This window comes from Ochotona curzoniae, unplaced genomic scaffold, assembly GCF_017591425.1.
Source record: "Ochotona curzoniae isolate NIBS_2020 unplaced genomic scaffold, NIBS_Ocur_1.0 contig_1, whole genome shotgun sequence".
NCBI classification, from domain to species: Eukaryota; Metazoa; Chordata; class Mammalia; order Lagomorpha; family Ochotonidae; genus Ochotona; species Ochotona curzoniae.
The window spans coordinates 6,641,176-6,659,342 of record NW_024464918.1 but is presented as its reverse complement, the minus strand read 5'-3'; the positions used below and the strand labels follow the sequence as shown (position 1 = coordinate 6,659,342).

General features: G+C 53.6%; 1 protein-coding gene across 1 annotated transcript in view; it reads left to right on the top strand.

The window, feature by feature from the left end:
• RARS1 (arginyl-tRNA synthetase 1) overlaps positions 1-17,956 on the top strand; it is a 38,843-nt gene extending 20,887 nt beyond the window's left edge. Inside the window, exons 13-15 of the mRNA XM_040983955.1 lie at positions 1,843-2,015; positions 2,768-3,015; positions 17,796-17,956. Coding sequence (XP_040839889.1) covers positions 1,843-2,015; positions 2,768-3,015; positions 17,796-17,905 — 531 coding nt within the window. The 3' untranslated portion in view covers positions 17,906-17,956. The remainder of the gene's footprint in view (positions 1-1,842; positions 2,016-2,767; positions 3,016-17,795) is intronic.
• The last annotated feature ends 211 nt before the right edge of the window (positions 17,957-18,167 follow it).

Sequence of the window (18,167 nt, the reverse complement as noted above, 5' to 3'; positions counted from 1 at the left end):
ACTTGGCTGGGATGCGCTTGTGCGTTTCCGTCAGAGACGTTTGCGTTGGCCGTAGGTGGCCGGTACCTGGGCCCAGGTGGAGGATGCGTGAGCAGTGTCCCGGGGAGGAGGATCTTTGATGGCGATCGAGATGGTGGATCTTAGCACAGTAGGCCTCGTTTGGACGTTACCTGCATCGTTGGAAAAGCTCATTTTCTGGCTCTGCCTGGCAGTGGCTGAACCGAGTGTTGCTCTGCCGTCTCCTGGGGGTGGGGAGCATGTTGGAAGGATTCCATGAGATACCTAGCTGAGGTGCATCCGGAGCCTTGTGCCTATGCCTAGGCGGAGGTGGGTCGCCGTGTAAAATGTGTATGGTCTAGCCTTGTAGTCGATCTATGTTGCCGAGAGCTGTGGACAGGGTAGGAAGGGGAGGTGTCCTTACTGGCCTTTTGTGTCGTGTGTGTGTGTGTTCGTGTGACAGTAAAATCAGCCTCAGGGCTCTAGCTGTGGTGAAGGTGGCTTCCTGTGTGGATAGGGTGCAGTGTCGTGTGTGGAGATTTCTGGCAGAGGTGGTCGTGTGGCGGCCATCTTGCTGAGGTGTCCCGGAAGGTTGTCTGGCGTGATGCTGTGCATAGAGTGCAGTGTTTCCGTATGTGCGGGAAGTCTTTGAGGAATCATTATTGGGAATGGCGTAGCATGTCGGTGAGAGGACGGGCCATCGTCAGGCATGAGCACGTTTGAAGAGATACAGGCTAGTGGCAAAAGGCCCAAACCGGGGCCGTGCGTGTTCTTCAGAAACTATAGGCCTGTGCCAGAAGGGTACTAGCGAGGGTGACGGCGGACTGAGGCTGAAAGGACGGCTCTTGGCACAGGATGGCTGTGCAGGGTGGCGAGCCCTTTGTCCTGGGTGGTGGTGCTGGCAGTGTTTTATGGCAGTGATTAGCAGGCAATCCTGCATGAGATCATTGCTCATGATTTCTCAGCCTGTCGATCGGTTCCTGGAAATGTACGTACGGTTAGGTGAAATGTGTAAAGCTGAGGAGAGACAAAGGTCCTCTGTCTGCCGGTGCGCCGCCCCCGCCCGGGTGGCCGTCACGGTGGCAGGAGCAGTCTCCTGTCCGTGGCCCAGTGGTGTTCAGGCTTTCAAGCCTTTTGTCTGATCTCTACCCGTGTCGCAGGCCATGAGCGGGGAGCTGTTTGGGACACGGAGTTGTTGGCACTCAGACCGGAACTCTTGTGAGATGCCAGTCGTCCAGGCAGAGGCTTCGCGTGTGAATGCCACAGGGCTGGTCCTGCAGTGTATGTGTTAGTGGTCATTGCTTCTTTTCACGGGCATAGGTATGAGAAGTGTGGTGTAGGTGTTGTTGGTGAAGCGTGAATGTGCTTTCGTAACCGAAATGCAGAGCTGTGTGGCATGTGTGTGCATGTCACCAGTCATCGGATATGACCATACTGTTGGTGAGGGTACCCACGGTTGCTTGTGTGAGAGTTCATGCCGTGGTCTGTAGTGACGTGATGGTCATGTCTTATGCTTCGTTTGTTTTCTGTCACCTCGGTGCTTATGAGAACAAGGTGAGAAAAAGCAATGGATTGTTAGGGGTTTTGTGTCTACGGACTTGATGGGGGAGCCTGCACAGTACGCTGGGATAGGACACGGATGGACACGGATGGAGTGTGTCGAGCGTGTCGTGGGAATCCCATTTCCTGTGCAGTGCCGATGAGTTGTTTCAGCGTCCACGTGGAGGCCTGTGGATAGGAGAGCACGGCTCGGTGCTGCCGTTTCCGGTCATGTGACTGGAAGACAGCCGGGCTAGAGGTGTCGTGAGTCGGAGGGCACGGACGTGTCGTCTGTCGTCCCCGCAGGTGTTAAGCGCGGAGGAACTGAGAGCCGCTCAGATGTCGGTGGCGTACGGCTGTATCAAGTACGCCGACCTGTCTCATAACCGGTTGAACGACTACATCTTCTCCTTCGACAAAATGCTGGACGACCGCGGTAACACGGCTGCCTACTTGCTGTATGCCTTCACCAGGATCAGGTGAGTGGGCTGAGACGCGTGTCGTGGACATCATCGTGACATGCAGTGGTTCTAGTGTGGTATGTTTCCGGACCTGTCTGACTGTGTGGCGGCACGTGTGAATATAGGTGTTGGTGTAGAATCCCCGGTGAAATGTGAATTGGAATGCATGGAGCCCTTCGCACTGTTTCTGGCCACGATCCATGCCGAAACACTCTTGGTGGAAGCAGTGCATGTGTTTTGTGGAGAGGAAAATGAGGGAAGACAGTTTTGCAGAGCGAACACCTGTGTGCTGGGTAACTTCCCAGTTGTCAGCAGCAGCGGTGAGCGAGAGCCCAGAGCTGGCGGTGAAGTGGAGGCTTGCTAGTTTGGTAGCAAACGTCTAGTTGCTGGAGCCGTAACAGGAGTGGAAGGGGTGCAGTTGAACATGACATGAGGTTTCCTGATGGGAGGCGGGGCCGTGTGAAGTAGCAGTTTGACTTTCAGGGTAAAGATTATGTGATGTTAAAAAAAAAATAAAAAACAGGAGCACTTGAGAGGACAGTGATGAAGAGCGCATGTGCTACGGCGGTGTGTGCGTCGGGCCTATCCTGATTGCAGTTGTGGTGGAGTTCGTGTGAAACTGCACCGTAAGTTTTGCGTGATGCAAGTCCCGTGTAACAAGTGGCCTTTAACCGTTGTGTCGGAATGGAACGGTCACGGGGACGTGCCGGGCGATGCTTCGGTGCAGCGTCCCCGGACCCGGGAGTGACGGGGCACGGGTGGTATTGCAGGTCCATCGCCCGTCTGGCTAACGTGGACGAGGAGACGCTGCGGAAGGCTGCGCGGGAGACGAAGATCGTGTTGGAGCACGAGAAGGAGTGGAAACTGGGCCGGTGCATCTTACGGTTCCCTGAGGTGGTGCAGAAGATTCTGGACGACCTGTTTCTGCACACCCTGTGTGATTACATCTATGAGCTGGCTACGACGTTCACCGAGTTCTACGACAGCTGCTACTGTGTGGAGAAAGACAGGCAGACCGGTGAGTGTCTCTCGGAGGCGGTACACCGGGAACGATGGAGCACGGTGAAGTGATGTGAGGATGGGGGGGGCTTGCTGTTGCAGCAGGGCCATTGTTGGAAATGTCGTAGAAGGTCAGGGATCTAGAATCTGTCTCGTAGGAGTCCGTGTGAGCTAGGTCACGGAAAGAGGAAAGCGTTCCTGGGTCTGTGTGTGGGTGACGCGTTGTTTTCTGTTCTGCAGCGGTCCTTGGCATCGCTTAGGGAGCCGCGGTGTGGTGCGTCATTCGTGCGAGTTGTGATGGTCATCATGTGGATGGCACTGAGCGGTCTCCTGCTAGTGCTGAAGCTGTCCCGTTAGGGTATGGGACGTGAGAAAGTTGGTCTTATGTCGTTGATGTAGTGTGGCGACTGTGACACGGCAAGGTTTTTCGTGGGTGAAGTTGTTGCTGTGAATTTGTCTGTGTGGATGGTGGAATTGGATGGTACGAAATCATTGGGCATGTCGTAGCACTGGGTGTGACGTGTGGAAGCGTTGAGTCGGGTCTGCTTTTGAGGGGATCGGGTCATTGTCAGTGTCGCGGAAGCGTGCGTTGTCCAGGGTCTGGGTCAGTGAGGTGTTGTGCCCACGTGGAGAACGACAGCCTGTCTACATAGCAGTGTAGATGGAAACCGGGGGTGAGTCCGAAGGAAAGGTGTGGTCGCGTCATGCGTCGGTGTAGAAATGGCAATAGGGTCACCAAGGTGAGGGTGGGTCACGGTCCCGTCGGCCCTGTGGGTCGTGAGGGGATCGTTGTGTGTGGGTGTTAAGGTCCGTGAATGGGATGGAAAGGCAGAGTTGGAGGCCGTGTGAGACGTGTTTTATCCACTGGGTCACTGCTACCGTGGTGGCAACATTGTGGGGCGTGCGAGGTGAAGGCGCGAGACCGGAGGTGCGTGCCGGCGTCACAGGCGGTGGGTGAACGTGGCCGCCCCAGTGCCTGTTGGATTGCTGGTGTGTATTGTAGTTGTGTAAGAATGGGTGAGGACCCGGTGTTGGATCTTGTGCCTCTGCTACGATTCCGGATATGCGGATGATGATGATGATGTGTATTAGCTGTCGGGATGGATTCTGTATTGGAAAGGGAGACGGAGAGAGAGGAGGAGAAATCTTGAGGAAGATGCTTGCCGAAGTGATCTCAGCGGCTGGAGCTGAGCGCATTGGAAGCTAGGAGGCGAAAGCTTGTTCCCCGTGTTCCACACGGGTGCAGGGCCCCAAGAGTTTGGCTCATCTTCCATGCCCTTCCCTGGGTACGTGCGGGGAGCTGCCTGAGACATAGAACAGATGGGACACGAAGTGGCGCCCATAGGGGATCCTGGCACATGCAAGGGCGGGATTCCAGCTAGTAGGCAACCAGGCCGGGCCATAGTCTTGATTTCCGTGCGGTGAATATGGTAGCATTGTGAGCTGTAGCTGCTGTGGTGTACTATGGGACGTGGGCGAGTGTTGGTCAAGGTCTGTGACTCAAGTGTTGTGACAAGTCCAACGTGGTTAGGCAGAGGGTGATCCATTTTCTGTGGCTGTGCTATTTCACTTCTGTGATGTGTGCTTGCATTTGCCTCATGTGTTTATTTTGGGTTGGGTTGTGTGGCTTTGGTTTTTTTTTGTTTGTTTGTTTTTTGTGGATGAGAGAGCTTGTGTTGTTTTCGTGGTCGTATCATTGTGTATGGCACCATTGTTTGTGAATATCTATCCAATGGTAGATACCCGAGTTGTTTGCCTGTGTTTTCTAGTGTGAATGTTGCCGGAGCGCAGGAGATGGGTTCTTCCTAGCGGGCTGAGGGTGGTGATTGTGTGTATAGATGTAGCACGTGTGTACTGAGGTGTGTGGTCCTGAAAGGTGGACGTGTTGTTTGCGTGAATCCCCATACTGTGTGTTGTCACGTGTCCTGATGTGTCCGACGTGTAGCGTAGGGCCAGGCGCAAGCAGCAGCCGTTTGGAATGGGTGGCTTCGGACTGGAAGAGGGCTGCCGTCTGCGTGGGCTGCTGCCTGGCGAGGGCCTGGCGGTTGTCGCTAGCGGGTGGGGTTCGTGGCCGTGTGTCGGTAGGTCTGTGTGGTTGAAGAAGCGCAGTGATCTTTCATGGCTGTGGCCGTGGATGAAACATTGTGTCTGTGGAGTCGTGGGGTTTGGGTTTAGCTTTGGTGATGAAAGAGGTCGTTGTGGTAGCACGAGTGTGTTAGGAGGAAGTGAAGGTGAGGATTGAGCGGGAGCCTATGGGACGTGGCGTGCTTGCTGAGGGTGAAGAGATGGTGTATCGTGAGGGTCGCGAGAGTCGCTGGTTTGTACAGTGAGCGGGAGTCGGTGTGGAGACTGGGTGTGTGGGGTTTTTTTTTTTGTTTTTTTAGTGTTTGTTTTCTTATGGAAATGAGCCTCAGGAGTTAGAGGAGGAGTACAGGAGGCAGTAGGCAGCTGGTTGGGAATGCTTGTGAAGGGAATTTGGGGGAGGCTCTAGGAGGCGAGATGGATGTGGAGGTCGGTAGGTGGATGTTCGAGGTGGTGTGGGGCGTGTTTGTGTTTCGGGTGATGGCACGTCTGGCATGCCTTGCGACGTTCTGGCTCTGGGATCGAGGAAGCAGCGGAATGCGGCGGTGCGTGTGTCGTTGGGAGTTTGAGGATGGGTCATGTGTGTCCTCTGGTGGGAAAGCAAAACAGGGTGGGTCATCGGCGGACGGTCAAGTGTCGTGTGTTCGGTGAGGTAGTGTGGCTCGTGAGAAGCCTGTGATAGGTGGGGTGAGTGCTGTCCTTAGGGAGAAGTAGATATTTGTAAGTATAGGGTCTGGTAACAGTGCATCGGCCCGATCCGCTGGTGGGGGTTGCCTTGGTGGGGGCGGTGTTGTTTCCAGTGGTGTGAGGCAATGGGTGTTGCAGTCCAGCCTGATCTGGGCTTTTGTTTTTTTGTTTGTTTTTTGATTTAGTTAGGGTAAAAAGGTGCAAGGGTCATAGGAAAGTGGGTAGGACTATTGTTGTGCATATCGTTTTCTGTAGGAGTCAAGCGGGGTATGAAGGGAGAAGGCCTATGGAATGTCCCACCTTGCCAAGGTTGCGGATGTAGGGCGTGGTTGTCGCTGAAGTGGTTTTGATAGGTCACCCGTGATGAATCGCTGTCCATCTTGGCACTCCAAGCACGATGAGGTCTTTGAAGCATGCACGGATGGACGTCATCCATCCTAGAGTCTCCCTTTGCCCTGTATTTCGTTGGGCAGATATAGCTGAGATGGTGGGATGACCCGGTCTGTCCTCTGTCTTTTGTTGGTTCGAGTTCTGTGTCTGGTGTTTTGATCGGGGAAGATGTCCAAAGAAAGGTTGACTGAGGTGTTCTCAGACCAGAATCTTGTATGTGCTAGCAAGCACAGGGTCTGGCACGCTGCATGGCCCCGATCAGCTGGTGGTTGCCATGGCTGGGTCGGTTCTGTTTTCAGCCCTGTCTTGCAGTGGAACGAATGGACGTTGCAGTGTTGGCTGGTCCCGCCTAGCACATACGTAGCCTTGAGACAGAGCAGCGGGCGCTGCCGCCTAGGTGGAGCGACACAGTCTCACCCCCACCGGGCCCGCCCCCTACCGTGGTTTACCCCTATGTGTAGCAGTAGTCCAGTGTGTTCCACAGTTGAGCCCACCCCAGCCGGTGTTCTCATTGTCTGCCCTTCCGTGGAAGTGGTAACCCAAGAGGGAGGAGACCACCGTTTCCCTGCCAGGCCTCTCCCTCTCCCAGAGGATGCACTCTGCAGATAGATGTGTGGTTTGAGTTCACCGAAGTAGCCCCCAGTGCCAGCCTCTGAGTGTAGCCTTATCTCGTGAAGTGTACTTGGCCTTCACGTGACGGAGTGAGAGCTGCAGCCTAGTCGTGGCGACGCATCGCAAGTCCCACCAGGCCCGTCCCGTGCCCGGGTGTTTGTGTGTGTCGGTATGTACAGCGGACTAGTCTAGGCTGTGTGACATTTCATGTAGCGCGTATACATGTGAGTGCGCAGTGAAGCCTAGGTCCAGCTGTGTAGGGCACACCAGTGTTGTCGGTTGCCTGTCTGTCGTGGTGTGTGTGCCTTCCTGTGCGAGGGTTCTACTGAGAGGGTGTAGGGTAATGGTTGCCTTCTAGGTGACTGCCATTCGCAGAGGATGCACTGTGTAGGCGGTCGTGCAGTGTCTGCTGACAGAATGATCCCCCAGTCACGGCTTGTGTGACTTGATGCTGTGGCGTGGCAAGTGACCCTCACCCACTGTGATGTTTGTTGGTACCCGGAGGAAGTATCTGCGCCACCTGGCTTTTCCCTGGTCTAATCCCCGTGAGGGCTACGGGTGTCGTAGGGCTATGTAGTCTGGTCTGCCGCCATTACGGCTCAGGCTTTCCAGGGGGAGTAACCGTGTGGTAGGGGAGCCCTCCGCAACGGTCCCCCCGATGAATTTGCCTTGTCCTTCCTTGGTGCTCAGGTGTGCTGGTCGGGCAGGGTGGTCCCATCCGGTCGTGATCTTTGTGCGTTGGCTTTCTGTCATGCGCAGTGGTGTGTGTCATGCCCGTCGTTGGTTCGACCTACACTGTGGTCTGGTGTTTGGATTCGTCAGTGGGTGATGTGAACTGGTTTGGCGTGATTGGCCCCTATGGTAGTTGCATGCTGGTCCGGTGTCGTTATGTGGTCTGGTCTGGCTTGTTCTGTGTGGTTGTTTTTGCCGTTCTCTGTAGCAACTGTGTCTGTACAGAGGTGTTTGTCAGAGTGCTCTAGTAGAAGTTTTCCGTATGCCGGAGTTGGCGCCTAGGACCCGTGGGTGCGTGGAGTCGCGCTATTTTATGTACTTCCTGTGCTAGGAGGAGCAGTGTCTTGTCTGGAGTGGGCTTCGACGCCATATGGCCTTTACCGTGGGATGTTTCTTGGTAGCCAGGGCGTGTTGAGACGCACATGTACAGCGTACCCGTGGCTTCGTCTGGACCAAGACGTAGTCTAGTCTTTGTCCAATGTAGCCTGGTTGTCCGGAGCACTAGATGGTGTTGGCGTCCAGCACGCGTAGGTGTGTCCAGACACAATCTGCGTGTGTGCTAAGTGAGTCTACAACTGTGTGCCGATGGGAATGCAGCCTGCACTCCAGCTCCGCGTTCTTCTGTGGGTACGTCCTCCCGGCTAGGGTGTCTCCTCGGTTCTCCGACCGGCCCTGTTTCCAGCTATCGAGCATGTGTAGGTCGGTGGTTGCTTTGAGTGTGGTTGGGTCAGCGTCCTTGTCTCACGCAGTCCTGGAGGTGTGAGAGCCCAGGTGCATCAGAGCTGTGGTCCATGCGCTGTGTCGTCTTGCCTGTGGCCAAACCTTGCTCCGTGCTGCATGGTCTGTCCCCTTGCAGGAGTAACGCACACGGTAGTCACCGCTCAGAGTTATTTTGCCCAGCTTGTCTGACCCCTAGGAGTGGAGCGTACATGTTGCGCAGTGGGAGCTAGGATCCGTTCGGGGAGCTGCTGAAGTTTTTCCATTCGAGATCCTTGTAGACCCGGGTGTCGTACCTGGCCGTGGATGCGAGGCCCTCGTGCGGCATCGTCTGGTTTTCCGCGTGGGTTCGTAGGAGCTGGTGAAGGTTGCGGCGTGGCTTACGTTACACCCTAGTGTGGTGTTCCATGCCGGTGCTGTTGTGTTGACCAGTGCAGAGTGTGATTGGTTCTTCTATGCGTGAGTCATGGCACGGTGCTTGGTGGCACATAGCTGTGTCATCCGGCATCCGGAGTCTTGTGCCAACCCGTGGGGTAGTATTGTCATGGGGTTTGGGCTGCATGTGCTGTATAGAATCAGGTGCTGGATCCTGTTTTCTCGTGCGCTAGTGAAAGCCATGGGTTTGCCTCGTGAGACCTGACTCTGGATGCATCACGGTGGCAGGTTATAGGACAGGATCTTGCTAGACCGTGGCCGAGGTGTAGGTTTTGCATGGTGCGGTGTCTGCTGGACACGTTTGCTCCGTGAGTACAAGGTTTCTGTAGGGGATGTGTCGGTCGGTAGATGGGTCTTAGCTATGCTGATCGTGTGGTTCGTTTGGACAACCGTCCTCGGTCTCGCGATGGCTCGCCTGGCTTCGAAGGAGAGGTGAGTGTCGTCGGGAGCGTGTAGGAAGGATGGATCGTGCAGAAGCACTGTGGGATCCGTATGGAGTGACGGCAGCCGCAAAGGAAAGACCCGCACGCTGGAGGTTGCTGTCGTGTAGTGAGGGCGGTGGTCTGTAGATGCAGCTTGCCCGCGTGTATGCGGTGGGTGGCGTCGGTGTTGTGAGGACGGCGGCGTCGCTGGGTTGTTGCAGCTGTGTGATGGCAAGTGATAGTCGTGGTTTTGGAATGTGGTGTTTGTCTTGTAGAGTAGCATTGAGTTTTGCACGTGGGACTTTGTGGCTGCGAATGGTGGCGTGAGTAGAGATGTGACAGAGCGGCCAGGGTTGCCTTGGTCTGCAAGGAGAGGGTTCAGGTGCGTGGAGGTGGAAGAGGCTACCGTGTGGCATAAGAGTGTGTGTGATGTAGGGGTAGGCGTATACAGTGCCGTGCGGTTACCTGTCCGGAGAGTCAGAGATGGGATGGGTGTGTCCGTGTGCGTCGTGGCGTGCAGGTGGGTGAGTCAGGCAGAGGTGAGTGGGGCGTGGTGGTTTGGGTGGATGTCGGGGATGTAGGATGCCGTGAAGGTGTGCCAGTGGTGTGGAGTGGTGCCCTGATGGTCTGTGATGGAGTGTCGTTGAGTTTGCGTAGGTTTTGGAGAATGGTCCGTGAGGGTCTGGGTAGACGCAGAGTAGTGTTACAGGAGGTGATGTGGAAGGATGGCACGTTGTGGTGTGTGGTTCGATCTGAGCATGCAGTGTGGTGTGTGTTGAGGAGCCGTGATGCACGTGGGATAGGCTTTCGGTTCTTAGTAGTTGAGTCTAGGTTACGGCAGCTATTGGAGTTGCCCGGTCATGGAGGATAGGAGTAGATTGTTGAAGAAGCGGTGACCCTGCGGGTCCGTGTGGTGGTCATGTGGAAAGTGCCTCGTGGATGTGGCCGTGGTGGTGATGGAAGAAGTAGGCGTAGTGTGAGGACGGTGCCTGATGGTCGGGTAATGGTGTTGCGTGTTGAGTGGAAGAGGTGCGTGTGTGGGGTGAGTGCACGCGCGTGGCCGAGGAGGTGTGTGAGAGCTGTGTGTGGATGGACGAGGGAAGGTGGTTGCAGTATCGGGGAGCAAAGCTTTGTGCGGTAGGTCTGGAACGCGGTGGGTGCAGGGGGCGAGGTCGTTGCCAGGGTTCGTGTGGGTCGTTGGTGTCGCACCCGTGGCAGAGAGCCGTGTGTGTGTCAAAGGTGAGAGGAAGGGCATGGGATGGCGTAGGGGGAAGGGGTCGTGGTGTGTGTGTGGTTGCTTGGGACATGCGGACATAGGGGCATAGGTTGTAGCGTGAGTATTGTAGGTATGGATGTATCTGAATAGTATGGACAGGCTGTGGTGGGCAGAAGGGTTTGGGGGTCGTCGTCAAGGAGGGTGCGTATGGACTGACGGCAAGGGTCATGCCTGGGGTGGATGCCGGTGACCTGGTATTGCTGGGTGAGTGTTTTTTCTGTGGGCTGTGGAAAGCATGTCGAGTGAGTCTTGGGCCGTGATGCCCGGTGTTGTGTGTTAGAGATGCGGTACGTGTGAGCGGGATCGTGTTGGTAGCAGCATGAACTGCTGCCCCGTGAGAGTGGTCGGTGGTGTGATAGGATGGGTGCTGTGTGGGGGGGAGGATGGTGTGCGGACCTTACGGGAGAAAGATGGCTCGGCTGTGAATCCGTGCGGGATGTGTATCGGGGAGGAAGGACAGCACCGAAGCGGAAAGTTGTGGGTGGTTTGGAAGGGATGGTGTATTGGGGGCTGTTTTGTGGCTTCGTGGTTCATGTGGAAGGAACAGGATCCGTGACGTGTGCTGGCTGTTGTCCCGGCTGCTGTACGTGCAGTGCGGGTCCCTGCTTGTGGCCCGCCAGAGCGGTGGAGGAGGAGGGTGCGCGTTGGGATCTTCTTATGCCACCAGTGGACTCTGAGGAGGTTTCCGGTGTGGCATGGGGTCAGGTGTGGCCTTGCGAAGAGCTGTGACTGGGTTGGAGTGTCTTGGGTCTGGCTAAGGATGGGTGTGGGTACGTAGGGGTTTGTGGCTAGAGTGGAGCTGAAGGGCAAGGCGGGGATGTCGTAAGTGAGTGTCGGATGAGCCGGGGAGCGATGATGTCGAGTCGGCTTGCTGTGAGCGTATGGAGGTCGTGCTGGTGTGGGAGACAGGGCAGAGCTGTGGGGTGTGAGGTGGTGTGCAGGGAGGAAGATGTCGTTGTCGAGAGCCTGAGCGTTGGCATGAGAGTGTTGTGTGCGATAGCGATGGAATGGGAAGGCTACGTGTGCTTTTGGGAGTGTGCGTGAAATCTGGCAAGGGCGATGGTGTGGTTGCTGCTGCTGTTGTCAGATGGAGTGTGGGTGGTGAGGCAAGTGTAGGTCGAGAAGAGCGAGATACGGTGCATGTATTGGGTCACTTTGGCAATGGTCCCCCTGGAGCTGAAGTCAAGGCAGGAGCTTCTTCTGGGTCGGTTTTGGTTCTGCAGGAATGCAAGGGCGGGGCCCCCGGGTGATCGGTTGTACAGGCCTTGATCGTACAGTGCTGGGATGTGGAGCAGGGTAGGTGGGAAGGACGTGAAGGGAATACGGAAGTGTAGGTGGCGGAGCCGGTGGTTGAGCCTTCGTAGTGACTCTCGCTCACGGGTGTCGTCGTGGAGGTGGTAGTGTAGCATGTGTTTCGGAGGAGGGGTTGAGCCCGGCACGAGATCGTGGAGAAGTGTAGTGGGTGCGTGGTGTGTGGCCGGAAGGGGCGTGCAGGTTTGACAGGTAGAGAAGCGGCTGTGGGATAGGATGGGATGGGAAGTGTGTAGGTGGCTGGTATCGTCGTGGTTGATTCTCGCAGTGGAGAGTGTGCTGTTCCCGGGAGGAGGTAGAAGCCCGGGTGAAGCCTCCAGAGCGTGAGACGGAGTCGTGAGAGTGTGGTGGTGGATACGAGGGCAGTGTCGAGTGTGGGAGGCTTTGGATCGTGGGCGGTGAGGTGTGCTCGGTGTTGGGCAGGTGAGGTCGCGTTGGCCTGTCCGAGGGCACGTGGAAGTGTGTGCAGTGCTAGGTGGGGAGCGTTGTCGTGTGGAGGTTGCGACATGTTTGTGCTGCAGAGTCCTGCCCATGTGCGATGTTGTGTTGGTTTGGTCGTGCGAGAGCGGTGAAGCGTGGGTTTCGTGTGTGGGACCTTGTAGGCATGTCGCGGGTTCGGAAGGAAGCGCAGCGTGCTGGCTTTGTGTCGGGTGAGGTCGGGTGCGTTGTGTGGCAGCGTTTTCTGTGTCTCTTGTCGTTGGTGGAGGTGTAAGGTGGAGTGATACGTGTCGTCGTGATGTGAGAGTGTGTTCGTGGTGGTGCTGCTTGTACTGTGGCTGTTCCGGGTGCAGAGAGGAAGAGGTTGGTGGGGATCGTGGCTGAAGAGGGTGGAGTGAAGCGTAGGAGGTGTTGGGGAAAGACTCGGTGTTGATAGCGTGGTGTCAGAGCGGAGTCGGGACATGCGGTGGGCGTAGTCGCTGCGTCTGTCTGCCTGGAAGGGGTGTTGTGAATGAGGGCGTGGGCAGGAGGAAGGGCTGTGGAGAGGCAGGAGGAGGACAGAATGTGGCGTGTATCCGTGGCATGCCGTTGTCACTGAAGCGTCGCGTCTTGTGTAGGGTACGGAAAGTAGTTTTGGGCTTCTGTGTCAGGGAGGTGTGAGGTGGAGGTGAAGATGGTGGTGAGTGTGTGTGGAAGATGAGGTGAGAACTGTGGTCCGTGAAGAGGAAAAGAGAAAGGAGAGTGTATGTGTGGGTGTTGTGAGGAAAAGGCTCGTGCCGTCGGAGAGGAGTGTGGTGAATGAGGCAGTTGGGGCGAGCACGTGGGGTCGGATGTTCGTGCGTCGAGGGTGGATGTGTGTCAGCAGCGTGAAGTTGGAGGAGTGCTGCGGCGATCGTCGGTACGAATTGCGGAATGCGTATGTGGATCGGTGCCGCCTCGTGGTCGGGGTCCTGTGGGTGTGGGATGGGGAGGAGAGTCTGTGAAAGGTCGTGTGGGTGTGTGCGGAAGCAGGAAGAGGTTCTTGAGTATACAGTGTGATGTGGAGTAGGCTTACTGTAGGTTTCGGTGTCAGGATGGAGCTGTGTAGTGTCGGTGGTACGTGTATGGGATGTGAGCGTGGCTTGTGGAAAAGTGGAGAGTGTGAGGCTTGGGGTGTGTGGAGTCGTGTTGTGCATGGGAAAGGGTGCCTGTGAGTTCGGTAATGGTAGAAGTGGGTGTGTGGTGAGTCACAGTTTGCGGGTGTGTGAGTGCAGCTTGAGGGAGTAGGATATGTGTGGCTTGTGTGAGGGATGGCCGTGGGGTGAGTGTGGACGAGGTTGTGTGGAGGCGCAGTAGGGTGGTGGACAGGTCCGCGGTGGGTGGCAAGGTGGGATTTTGGAGAGAAGGAGGAGGTGTATGGAGGTAGAGTCAGCTTTCTCATGCTGATCGGGTTGGTGTGATGTGAAAAGGCCCTGCGGAGGAGATCTTGTGAGGGAGGGAACATGTCTTTCGTTGGTGTGTGTTCTTTGATGGGATTGGAGCACGGTGTGTATGGAAGGCGGTTTGGTATGTGAAGTGGCTTTGTGTCACCGGCGGCTGAGTTCGATAGTGTTTAGGATGGGTGATTGATAGCGTTCCTGTTCGGAGTGAGGGGTGGTGTGAGTGTGGGGTGAAGCTGCGTTTGGTAGTTGAGTAGGTGTTTCGCTGAGCCAGGGCCGAGGCGAAGAGCGCATGTGCGCGTGTCGAATGGGTTTGTGGCGCTTTCGAGAGGCATCGGTGAGTGGAAGAGTTGTGGAAGGGCATGTGGTGGCCGTTGGGGTAGTGGAGGTGCGCGGTGGTGTGGGTGCATGGTCGGGATGGATGAGGATATGGTACGTGGAAGTGGCATGTTGAGGGTCTCAGGGGGAAAGATAGTGTCCGTTGCGTCAGCAGTTGGGCGGTCTGTGATGTCCAGGTGAGAAGCGGTGTTGTTGGGGAGAGAGCAGTGGCTCTCGAGGGTTGAGGTTTTGGTGGGAATTGTATCGGGGGTGCTGTTGTAGGTGGAGTAGTTGTGTCTGTGTGTGTGTGGTGAAGAAGCGAGGCTGTAGAAGGGGAGGTGAAGGAATGTGTGAGGGCATGCGTAGGTATGCAGGAGATGGTGTGGGAGAGTAGTGTTCATGTTGGGTCGTGCGGGTGTGTGGTCAGAGGAGTCCCGGGAGATGTGGTTGAGGTGGTGTCATGAATCAGGTGTGCGTGCGGCAGGCAGTGGTGAGGACAGGTGTAGTGCTATGTGTGTGAGAGTTGTGTGTGTAGCGGTTGTGCGTTTGGCTGAAATACGTGTTTCGGTTTGGTTTTGTAAGGTCTGGTGCTAGGTTGGTGCGGTGTGGTAGCAGTGATGTGTTGGATGGGTAAGGATGGAAGTGGAGGTGCCGTATGGGCTGTGCGGTGAGTAGGGAAGTCGCGTTCCAGGATGTTCAAGTGTGTTGTAGTCCGGTATGGGGATGGAGTGTCGAAGGTGTGCATGTGTGTTGTGCAAGGGAATCTGAGTAGGTGTGGTGTGTTTGTGGGTTGGTGGGTTGAGGTGGATGCAGGTTTTGTGGCTGTGGTTCGGGAGTGTCTCGGTAGAGATGTTTATGTGTGTGTGCTGGGGTGCGTGCAGCAGGTATGGATGAGAGAACGTTGTGAAGAGAACAGTTCCGTGCTTTGCAGGGTCTAGGGAGCTTCTAGCTGTTTGGCAGGGCCCGGCGATTTCTCTCTGAGTACCGTGACGCAGTCTCATGCCCTGTTTGTACGGAGAGTCAAGTATCCCACGAAGAATTCCGTAGTTTATTGTGGCATTGTTTGGCCCTGTGAGATGGCTTTGGCAACTACTGTGAGTGTAAGAGTTGCTGTTATTGATGTGTTGGTGAGTGGGCCTTTAACTGTGCACAGGATTGCAATGAAACGCATGCCATTGCTGTACACCTTATCGCGTGCCTACCCAGTGTCGTGAAATGGGGTGCAGACATATAGCATGTGTTCTGGGAAACCGCTTAATGAGAAGTTTACAAACTAACGGAAGTGATGGGTGTATGAGGTGAAAGTGCTATGGGAAAAAGATAGTTGCTGTGATGTTAAAGGTTAACGTGTCCTTGCAACTCTTTAGAGCATAGCAAATGTAGCTGCCTTAGCCCGTTTCATAATGTTTTTACTAGAGGAACAATGGGATGGTTGTATTAACGTTACAGAGATATAGTTTTGATTATTGTTTGATTCGTTATGAGGGTGTAGAGCCTGCAGTCGTAGCGGATTTAATGTGTGAAAGTTTTTGTGTTATATGTTTATGTTTGTGTGCGTTTGGGTGTACTTCTCCGATTTAGTGATAAGTTGTGAAAATATAATGCAGTAGGAATGTTGCACTGAATAGGAGGTAAGCATCTGTGCGTTGGGCTTGGAGTTTAGGATGTCTCCTCATGGCTGCTTCTGAAGAACGAATAACGGCTTGCTTTAAAGAAACTGATTATAGTTAGTTACAGAGTTATCGTTAAGCGTGTGTGGGTGAGCATGAAGTAAAAAATATTTGAAAATATGTGTATGCTGTGTTAGTGGTAAAGTAAAAGAGAAAAATGAGACGTTTGTGGAGAAGTTTGTGTTGTGTCTAGGAAAATAACAAGCATAGCTTCTTCTGTAGCAGGATGCTGAAAGCTGCAAGGAAGGAAGCGAGAAGCAAGTAAGCAGGCAGAAAAAACGCAAAAAGTGTTTGTGTCTTTCTTTATCGCCGACTGTACGCAGCGTTTCCGAGCTCCGAACTCAGTGGAGGTGGACTCTGGTATGTGTGTGCGTGCTCGTGAGATTGTTGTTTGGTAGGAAAGTGTGATAGATGATTGTCGTGGGAAAACAGATGGTGGCATGTCGTGATGGGTTTGTTGTTGTAGAAGGAGTGGAGTATGAATAGGTGTGCAGGTAGGTTGTGATGGAGGGGTGCGTGTGTGAGCAAGGTGTATGATGGTGTAATGTGTTGGGTTGTGTTGTTGTTGTCTGGTTAGTGTTGTCCGTGTTTGGTTTTATGTGGCACCATGTTAGGGGTGAATGTTGGCAGTGTGTAGAGACGGGTATAGTACGCTTTTGCAGTGTGTGGTATTGAGATGTATTTGTAAGGTGTGTTGTTGGTGCTTGTGGGTTTATGGCTGTGTGTATTGTGGTTTTGTGGTGAGCGAAGTTGTGTGGAATTGTACGTAGTTTTTGGCATGTGTGGTCTAGTGGTGTGGTCGTGGGTGTAGGTGCAGTTTACCGTGGCTGTCCGAAAGGATGCATAGTGAGTATGTTGTGTGGGTGGTGTGTTGTAGTTTGTGTTGTAGAAGATGGTGGATGGGCAGTGGTGGTTTTGTGCATGTTAGTGAGTGAAAATATGACGTGTACATAATTGGAATATGTTTTTCTTCTAGGTGTATTGTGCTTGTGCAATGTCGCATGGAAAGGAGGAGCAAAGACCGCGTTTCTGGAGAATGTATTTTGGATGTGTACAAGAAAAATTTGATGCAATTGTTGTGTATGTTTGGTTGTGTCATCGTGATTGTGTGGAGAAAATATGTGTAAATCGGGACTATGTATATAGTTCATGATTTGTTTTGCTTTATGCTGATTGTAATAGTATGTGAGCGTGTGTATAAGGAAAATATGTACAATAAATGTTTTTGGAATTGTTTGTTGCATGTGAGGTGGGGTGGCAATTGTGGTGGTAGATGAATATTGTGCCAATAATGTATTTTATGCATAGTGTATATCTTTTATTTGGTTGATGGGATGTGTGTGGATGTCCACGTTATGGACATAAGGTCGTTGTGTGAATAAAGTGTTTGTTGGTGTCGTGTATTTGGTGAGGAAATGGTTGTGTTAATTAGCACGAGCAATTTTGTTGTGCTGAAGGGATATTTCTTTTTAGTTTCGATTGGTTGGTATATAGTGTTATGATTGTTAGCATGGTTGGAATAAATTTATTAATAATAAATTTATAGTAATTATGTAGATAATGTAGTGGTGTAACAATAAATTTATTTATACAGAGCGTTGTCATTTGTACAGATTTTATTAATAGTCATATTGGGGTGATAGGGTGGGTCTGAGGTAGGGTATGCTTTATTGAAACATATTGTGCAGAATATTGGGGTTGATAGGGTGGGGTTGGGGGGGCGTGCTTGGAAGAAATTGATTGTGGAGAACATATGTTTATTGGAGGGAGTGTGTAGATGGTGGGGGTTTGTCAGCGGTAGGTTATGCATACTTTATTAATTGTTATATAGGGGAGGAGAGGGTGGGGATGAGGGGGGGGATCCTTTATTGGGGGAGAATTTTTTAAGGAAAAAAAATTTTTCCTAAGTTTTTTTTTCTAAAAAAAAATTCCAACCGTTTGGATGCTTGTTTGCCGATTTATTCCTTGCAGAACGGCCATAAGCATATCAATGTCGGTTGTCCTTCTTTTCATGCGCTGCTGTTCCATCCTTACCTTTGTCTTCCACGGCTCCCGCGACTTGTTGGGTCTTCTCCCCTAGGACACAAAGACAGCATTCATGAGGCCAAGTGATGTGACGTGTGTGTCTGTGTGGCTGATGGCTCCTGCGACAAGCACTCTTCTAGCTTAGCAAGTAGCAATCAGCCACACAGACAGAGACATAATGCTTGTGTCAGTGAAACAAGTCAAAGCCTTGGCTTACCTGCTCTTGTCTTCTCCCTGCGTCAAGTGCTGCCTTTCTGTCGTTTCAGGGAAAGTGCTGAAGGTCAACATGTGGCGGATGCTCCTCTGCGAAGCGGTGGCTTCCATCATGGCCAAGGGCTTTGACATCCTGGGAATAAAACCCGTGCAGAAGATGTGACCCTTCTCTCTATCCCACACAGAACGCATACAATAAATACTAAGAGAACAAGCAACAGTGCCTTTCTTGATTAAAGCTATGTGTCGGTTACACACACAGTCTCCCTGACAGTCTATTGTGTGTGCCTGCTGAAAAACACCAGGCCCAGTGCCACAGGCCAGAAAGCCTGGCGCAGCTGGCCTCTGCTCTAGCCCCATGCCCCAAGCTCTGTGCCCTATAGAGGCACAGAGGCACCCAGTGGCAAGTGCTGCCTACTCACTCC